General features: G+C 34.5%; 1 protein-coding gene across 5 annotated transcripts; it reads left to right on the forward strand.

Annotated features, from left to right (window-relative positions):
* Positions 1–3009: 3009 nt before the first annotated feature.
* On the forward strand, positions 3010–8576 carry LOC120090599 (protein WHAT'S THIS FACTOR 1, chloroplastic). Of its 5 annotated transcripts, none has more exons than XM_039048337.1 (2): positions 3010–3109; positions 4191–6373. In XM_039048337.1, exon 2 carries the CDS (start codon positions 4350–4352, stop codon positions 5802–5804), a length of 1455 nt encoding a protein of 484 aa, XP_038904265.1. In that variant the 5' UTR covers positions 3010–3109; positions 4191–4349; the 3' UTR covers positions 5805–6373. The 5 variants fall into 5 exon arrangements, 2 of the variants coding, with proteins under 2 accessions (XP_038904265.1, XP_038904305.1); XR_005485586.1 differs by lacking the exon at positions 4191–6373 and adding an exon at positions 7791–8576 and having other exon boundaries at positions 3030–3109; XR_005485584.1 differs by lacking the exon at positions 4191–6373 and adding an exon at positions 7768–8576 and having other exon boundaries at positions 3045–3109.
* The last annotated feature ends 652 nt before the right edge of the window (positions 8577–9228 follow it).

The following is a 9228-nucleotide window of genomic DNA, read 5'->3' on the forward strand; positions in this document are numbered from 1 at the left end:
GTTGAATTAGTAATGTCCCAATCTATTTGGGTGAGCATCTTTGACGGTACCAGCTCAAGATCATGTTCTAGACTTCTATGGTTTATAAATAATTCATCAAGTTCTATATCAATATCACTATCCCCAGTATTTTCAAATTCTAGAATGACTAAATCTTCAGAACGCATCGATATATTTACTCAAATGTTTACAACTGTTATAGTTGACAAAAAATTAGTCTAACTTAATACGTTAATATTAACAGCCCAATCCAACATCGGTCCAAAAGATAATTTAAACTTTATTTTATGATTAATCCAAAAAGTTTTTTTTAAAATCAAAATAAAACCTACAACCTCAGTCCAAACTCAAATACAAGAATAGTCCAAATTTTTTTTTTTCCTAAAAAAAAAAGAAAGAAAGAAAACCAACTACAACCCAAACCAACATAATTCAAATCATAGACAAAACAATAATAAACTACAAATTATAGAGACTTTCCAGACTCCTCATATCAATCCAAATCTTCAGTCCAACTTACAATATTGAACTATAAAAAAAACAAATCAAACCATAAAACAAACCTCACACACTAAATCTCCCAAATTTTTAACCAAAATAGTTCAAAACTCTACTTTTTCATGCATATATCTAAATAAAATACTAGATTTATAGATATTCAAGGCACAATCTCATACATTAAACAAAAAAAAATACTTATAGTCGATGACGATAGGGAGAACGGTGCACGATGGACGATAGACGGTGGCGGATGGCAGATGGCAGATGGTGGACTTGGCAGACGACGGACAGTGGATTGGGCGAACGATCGACTGGGAGAAAGAGAGGCAAAAAGGCAGAAAATCAGATATGGGGAAGAAAGTGAGAGAGAAGTCGTGGGCTAGGGATTTGGGACCACTAACTCATGTACCCGGTCCACAATTACTTAATTAAAATTGCATATCATACATGTGGCAATCTAGGTGCCATATTAGAGATGTCTACGGGGTGGGGCAGGGCCGAGGATGCCATTCCCCATCCCCATCCCCGCTCCCCATTTTATTCCCCATCCCCGTGAAATTTTTCACGAGGATCGGAGCGGGGATTCCACGTGGGGAATTTTTCCCATTACTTTTTTTTTTTTTTTGGTAAAAAGTCAATTAATTTAAATCACTAATATGAACAAATTGAAATTAAATAATTAACTTTATCACTAAATTGGTTATTATAATTAGTTTTACTTTTACATGACAATTTGAATTTAAAGATAAATTACTCAAATTTTGAGTAATTAAATTTTCTTAGTAGAAAGAAATAAATATTTATGGTCGATGGCGATAGGGAGAACGATGCACGATGGACGATAGACGGTGGCGGATGGCAGATGGCAGATGGTGGACTTGGCAGACGACGGACGGTGGATTGGGCGGACGATCGGCTGGGAGAAAGAGAGGCAAAAAGGTAGAAAATCAGAGATGGGGAATAAAGTGAGGGAGAGGTCGTGGGCTAGGGATTTGGGACCATTAACTCGTGTACCCGATCCACAATTTCTTAGTTAACATTGCATATCATACATATGGCAATCTAGGTGCCAGATTAGAGATGTCTACGGGGCGAGACAGGGTCGAGGATGTCATTTTCCATCCCCATCCCCATGAAATTTTCCACGAGGATCGGAGCGGGGATTCCCCGTGAAAAAAATTTTCCCGTTACTTTTTTTTTTTTTTTGTAAAAAGTCAATTAATTTAAATCACTAATATGAGCAAACTGAAATTAAATAATTAACTTTATCACTAAATTGGTTATTATGATTAGTTTTACTTTTACATGACAATTTGAATTTAAAGATAAATTACTCAAATTTTGGCCTAAAAAATAAACTAAATTTTTTTAGTAGAAAGAAATAAATATAAATCAAATTATTCAAGGTACAATCTTATACATTAAACACAAAAATACTTATGGTCGATGGCGATAGGGAGAACGGTGCACGATGAACGATAGACGGTGGCAGATAGCAGATGGCAAAGGGTGGACTTGGCAGACGATAGACAGTGGATAGGGCGGACGATCGGCTGGAAGAAAGAGAGGCAAAAAGGCAAAAAATCAGAGATGGAAAAAAAGTGAGGGAGAAGTCGTGGGCTAGGGATTTGGGACCACTAACTCGTGTACCCGGTCCACAATTACTTAGTTAACATTGCATATCATACATGTGGCAATCTAGGTGCCAGATTAAAGATGTCTACGGGGTGGGACAGGGTCGAGGATGCCATTCCCCATCCTCATTCCCGTGAAATTTCCCACGAGGATCGGAGCGGGGATTCCCCGTGGAAAATTTTTTCTCGTTACTTTTTTTTTTTTGTAAAAAGTCAATTAATTTAAATCACTAATATGAACAAATTGAAATTAAATAATTAACTTTATCACTAAATTGGTTATTATGATTAGTTTTATTTTTACATGACAATTTGAATTTAAAGATAAATTACTCAAATTTTGACCTAAAAAATAAATTAAATTTTTTTTAGTAGAAATAAATAAATATAAATCAAATTATTCACATATATAATCTAAATTTAAATATTCAATTTAAACATATTTATTATCTTTCGCAATAAATAATCAAATTTGAAATTTAAATGTAATATTTATATAATAATAATAAACATAGATAACTATACTAAATAAATATGTAGAAAACTAATTGGGGCGGGGACGGAGAACGGAGGGTGGGGACGGGGAATGCATTCCCTATCCTCGTTCCGTTTAGCTCACGAATTTTTTTTTTCTCCAACTCCCTCCCCCATTCCCCGCCTAATCGGGCACAGGTGGGGCTCATCCCCGTGGAGAAATTGGACATCTTTATGACAGATTTACATGATGCGGAAGAAAGTCGTAGACTCCATCCACGACTTCAATATCTATTTTTGTCAATAATTATTAAAGTAGCATTACTTTAAGAAAAAAATCGATTTCAAATTCTATATTTTGTTTAGAATTCAATAAATTTTAATAGATTTGAAATCAATAAAGGTATTAAAAAATGTAACCCTATATATTTCCCTCTCTTGCTATCGAGTCCGTCTCAGCTGCTTGCTTACAAACCAGGGACTAGGCCTCTTAGTTCCAGGTTCGTCGATGTTCATTATCTTTTACATTAACTCTCATTTCCAATGTTATGGTATGCTACTTTTTCCTGCTTCCGTTGGTTTGAATGTGTTCATGACTTGCGTTTTAACTTTGTTTGCGGTGTGGATTCGTGAGACTATATGCATGTCATGCCACTAAATTGGATCGATTCCTTCCGTAGCTCTGTCTAAATCATTTATGATGCTAGATTTATGTTAGAAGATGGATCCTAGGTGGGTTTGTTTCACTTTTTTTTTCCTTTTAATTATAATGGGTGAGAGTAGGCACCTTGCTGTGCTTGCCTGAGAGGTGTTTGATGTTTGGATCGAGAATAGTGGTGGTAGTGCTTTGAGGAAAATTGGCGTTTGGTTTTGTGAACAGTGTGGAATAGGAAGTGGGTTTGCAGTTTGCACTATATCTACGTTTATAGTGAAGGACATTGATTGTTGTGGTTAGGATTTTGTAATTTTCTATCGTGGTTTAATCTATCCCAGGGAAAAGGGCAAAACAAAACGAGATAAAACGAAGTAATGATTTGATCACTGAACTTTCCAAGGACATCACTTTTACTTTGTTCTTTGATTTACTCTTATTACCCATGTAGCTAAAAAGAAGTTTTTTTTAAGAGAAGGATATCTGAAGAGTGAAGAGACTTCCTCCTCATATCATACTCTGTATAAACCTGAAATTTATAGTCATGGAAAAATCTGTAGACCAAAAAGAAGTTCTGGTTTTACTATTTTCTAGTTTACTCTCTCCCATGGCGCCAAACAATTTTCTTGCAATTATTTGGAGTTTTTATTTATTTAATTTATTGTCAATTTCTCAGAATCAATCATTTGGCATACAGTTTGCAATAAATTCAAGAAGATGAAAAGGCATTCTATTGTGAATATCCTGCTCTTGTTTATTTACATTTTACTAGCGAAATGATTTTCTGGACTCTGCTGCACATTGTTATTTTTTCTATTCAGAATTTTCACTTTGTACAAGTCGAGAAAGTTATGTGTAGTGTACAATGCCATGGGACCATAAGCTGTACTGAAATGTTTAACTGTATAAATGTAATTAATGTACTGCAGGTGGTAAAGAACCTGAAGATAATGGCTTACAGTTTAATCTGTTGATGCTAGACAATAGCGTCCCCCATCTGATGCTCTTGAATCAGAGTTGGAAGAAGGATATGTGTCATCTTCTTTAGATTAATTTGATGAATCTGTTTACCTATACAAAACTGAAAAATGGTTTTATCTTCTCATTTCTTGACCCCTACGGATTGGCATGTAACTTTACTGAGTTCAAACCTCCTCTGTGGCAATCCATTGTGGTTGCATTCCAATGTCAGTTGCAAGTACCAAAGAAAAGAAAATTTCGAAACTCGTTATACTTTGACTCCTTGTTCCTCTCTCAAGATTGTCCGTAGTCGTTCGTTAGATCGGCATGCTGTAAAACATAACAAAACTCGATTTGTGCAAAAGCTGATAATCCTACTGCTATCTAAACCAAAGCATTATATACCACTACACATTCTTTCCAAATGCCGTGGATATCTTTCCCTTCCCAGACCTCGCTCTCTCCTTTCAATGATTCATCGTTATCCTTCCATATTTGAACTTTTTTCAATCCCCTATCCACCCACACCACTCAATGCAACAAAGGTATACCCCCAACTTTGTGTTCGTCTAACCCCAGCAGCAGCATCTCTTGCTAAACAGGACTCTGATCTCAAATTGGTGATCTCTAACACCTTGGCTGAAAAGCTCCAGAAATTACTTATGCTTTCTTCACACCACAGGATTCTTTTATCAAAGCTGGTGCACCTTGCTCCTGATCTAAGCATGCCCCCAAATTTTAGGTCCCGTCTCTGTAATGATTATCCAGAAAAATTTAGGACTGTTGATACCTCATATGGCCGTGCACTGGAGCTTGTCTCCTGGGACCCAGAGTTGGCAAAGCCTTTACCTTGCCTTCAAGTTCCTTCACGTGAGCTAATAGTGGATAGGCCATTAAAATTCAACTTGTTGAGACTAAGAAAGGGGCTGAATTTGAAAAGAGCCCACCAGGAATTTCTAATTAAGTTCAGGGATTTGCCAGATGTTTGCCCTTACAAAACTCCTGCAAGTGAATTGGCTAAGGAGTCTCTTGAGTCAGAGAAACGAGCTTGTGCTGTGGTGCGAGAGGTATTGGGGATGATGATTGAGAAGAGGACTTTAATCGACCACTTGACACATTTCAGAAAAGATTTTGGGCTACCAAATAAACTGAGAGGAATGATTGTGAGGCATCCAGAGTTATTTTATGTGAGTTTGAAGGGTCAGAGAGACTCTGTATTCCTTGTGGAGGGGTTTGATGAGAAGGGTGTTCTTGTGAAGAAGGATGAGACTTTGGCAATAAAAAATCAATGGATGAAGCTTTTGATGGAAGGGAAAAGGATGAGACAGGAGAAGAAGAAGGCTCGAAAATATGACAGTAAATATGGAAATGAGCATAAAAATGATAATCATGATCATGAGATGGAAACTGACTTTGATGATGATTACGATGATGGTTTTGAGAGTTTATTTCAGTATGAGGATTTAGATTTTGAGGATGAGAGGAGTGACCTTCCAAGCAATTGGTTGAATGGAGACTTTTGGATTACAAATAATGTAGATATTATTAATGATGCAGATGGAGGACGTATAGAACCTTGGTGATGGTTACTTTTAATTTGTTTCATGCATTTGGAAGGTTCATCAAAATATTTCTATAATTAATGTAAACGAAGTGTCTCTTCAGAATTCAGAAAAAGAACTTTGTGAATATAAAGGTTGGCCCGGAAAGCTCAAAGGATATTTTGAGCCTGATGATCTATAGGAAGGGCTGAAGCTACTGCCTCTAATCTCATCTATTCGTGCACGAGAAAGGTCCCCATGAATTAGTCCTTTGCTGATATACCATCATACCTTCTCAAGCTGTATAATTCGAACCTGCTTGTCATGTTCTTTTGTCCCCTCAAAATGTACAATTATTGCGAGACCTTTCTATGAAGTCTGGACAAAACTTCTTCCTAATCAAGAGGGACGTATGAGATATAAGTTCTAACTCCTACGTATGTATACCATTAGATAAATTAAGACAAGAAATTCATGTTAATGAATAATGTAAATATTCAGATATAGTTTGGTACCTCATTCTACCCCTTGGTCGCTTGCAGAGAGTGTATTCAGAATTTGTTCTCCTTGGATATCTGTTAATAAGACATTTTCTGGTTACTCATTTACAGTTTTTCTTTTAGTTTTCAAGAAACATGTGTTTGATAACTATCTTTGCTTCTTGTTTCTCATTTTAAGAAACAAGAAACAATTATCAATCTTTTTCATAGAAAACTGAAAACATGAAATAAGAAACAGGATTCTCACCAACTAAGCCTTGAATTCTTCTGTTAAACATGTGAATGATGTTCAAAAATTTCTCCAGCTTCTAATGGTAGGCTTGGTCTACTAGTAGCTCATTTTGATTATATGATACATATTATGTATTTGGCGGAGCATTTTTGGATGGATCCTTCTAGCTTTGGTTGTGTCCTTAGTATATGCTCCTAAATCAATGAATTGGCTTCTGATGACTGCACAGTAACAGATATTCTGTGTGGACAGATACGGGTCAAACATTTTTATCCATACTGTGATGTGTTACACCTTACACGTTTTGCATGTATCCTTAAATTTCAGTTCTCTGCCTATATATTAATAGTATGCTTATTTTTACTGTTCTTTTCCGAGGTCTGTCTAGCTTTTAATACACAGAAGCATTGTTTATGATATTTAGCAGTTTTGATACAGTACAGAAAATAGATAGGTGTTGTTAGACATCTTCACTGACCAGACTTTGTTTCTTCTTGATGTTTGTTGGACTGTAGTTGTTTGATGACACACATCAATTATTACAACTCGAAGCCTTTGTTATCTAAAAAGACACACCCACGCCATCTTTCAATCAGCAGAAAACATACTTGAAATGTACATATAATGATCGTCGTGCTCCGTGCAGTTGATATGCATGCATTTGTGCTAATCATTTGTGTTGAATGTTTACTTAGGTGAGTTCGTGATAATTTTTAGAGGGTTAAGTAGTGTTAGTCATTCAAAAGTACTTTTCAGAATCTTAATGGTGATTAGTTATTTAGTCAAAGGTGATTATGAAGCATGTAAAAACACACTAGTGTTTTCTCAAAAATACATGTAGGAAAAGTACTTCACTTAAAAATACTGCTCTTAAAAGTCATCTAAAGCTAAGTTCATTATGAAAACAAGACATATTAGAAATGTGCAATCATGTGCTTTGTGCTCTGTGTAATTGATATGCATGCATTTGTGTTCATTATTTCTGCTGAATGTGTATCTTCCAGTTGTCTAGGGAGTGTTGATGTTGTCTTTAAAAACTCAGAAAGGCTAGATTTTTTAAGCATATATGGAGGTACATATTCTGTCACCTTGCAATCTGATTTAGTCCCTACTTGTGTTCTGAAAAGGCCAACAAAGTATGGAGAAAATCTCTATTACTAAATTAGTATGATTTTTTTTCATACTCTCTTCAATTATGAGTGGTTCGTGAAATACCAATATATCATCTAATCACTTGTTAAATACCGAATGAAAAGAGTATGTACTAATACAGGCTACAGTACTTGACACCAACAGTTTCCCAAAGAAGCATGCGCCTAGCCACCACGAGACAACTTCGTGCAATGTAGATGAAAATAAAGGAAGTGATGAACTTTGGAAGCACAAGCATAATGACAGTATTGGTTTTAGCTTTCAAATGTTCTTTTCAATTATTGCTTTGAATCTTTTCACTAAGCATGCATTAGGCTTGAAATTACTCAATTACATCTCCTACTAACTTTTTTTAATTAAGGTATGTTTAGAGCCTTAACCTTACTTGAGGAGGCAAAAGAAGTTTCCTTAATCAAACGGAACTTTTTGTTGGAAATGATAACCTTTTGGTGAATCTTCCAATAAAAAGTGGTTCATAGTAAAATCATATGTATCAAATTTATAGTAAAAGAAAAATATTGTAAAACTGTACAGTGATGCAATTTAAAGTATTGATTGTTTATTATCTGTAGGATTCTCGAGGTGTGTAATGAAGCAGTTTTGACAGATAAAGATGCAAAAAGAAAGGCTTGCAAATGTTTTTTGAAGTTTTGGGATACTGTTTCAGGCTTTTCAGGGTCCATGCTTTGCCTCTTTAATAGCCAACAGAACCATCAAAGAAGCAGCTAAGTTTAAACCAACCAACCATTTATTTTCATTTTGTTGGCTTTTAAAGCACTGCAAACTTTAATTGTCTAAAAAAAGACCACCAGATAGATTCTTTTATGTATATTCTCCTTTATAATTGCTTCATTTGTTTAACAATTTTAGGATGAATATAGAATTTATTGTCCATTTGATTAACCTTAATTTTCATTATGTTTTCTTTATTTTTTTAATAATATTTTAGGCTAAGTTCTTTAAAAAAATGTTTTGAAACTTGGTTGAGACTTGAAATACATTATTAGAAAATAAGGAAAGAAAGAAATTCAATCAATATATCATTTGGTCCATGATGTTTATACTGCTTTTCAATTGATGTTTCTAAATTTTCAACAATTCTTCTAAGATAATAATATTTTCCAATCAATTTTCTCATCAATATCCTTATTGAAATTGAATAAGGTCAATGACTAAGGAAATGAGATGTGACATTTAAAATATTTATTTCCTATAATTTGAAATCTTTTGAATGTTATTTAATTAAAAAAACATCAATTCATATAAAATCATATTTAAAATTCACATCACCATGTCTATATTCCATTTGAAGACACTATTGAATCCAATGTCATTGAAATATTTTGAGACATCTTAGCGTGAAGAATTAGATGACAGTTGAAATTCCGTTTGTATATAAATCATACACTATCAACTAAAATGAGCATAACATCCTCAGTTATCATAGAAGTTCAAATCTCTACTCCGATGGATTGTTTGGGTTGTTTAAATAAATATCGATTTCGATGGAAATTTTGAGGTCTATATATAATATCAATAAGATATAATAAATGAATATTATGTTTTTTTTTTAAACAAGTTA

The sequence above is a fragment of the Benincasa hispida genome, chromosome 1 (assembly GCF_009727055.1).
Source record: "Benincasa hispida cultivar B227 chromosome 1, ASM972705v1, whole genome shotgun sequence".
Classification (NCBI taxonomy): domain Eukaryota; kingdom Viridiplantae; phylum Streptophyta; class Magnoliopsida; order Cucurbitales; family Cucurbitaceae; genus Benincasa; species Benincasa hispida.

Excerpts from the sequence above, each read along its gene's own strand:
- LOC120090599 (XM_039048337.1), top strand. The coding sequence starts at position 4,350 with ATGGTTTTATCTTCTCATTTCTTGACCCCTACGGATTGGCATGTAACT.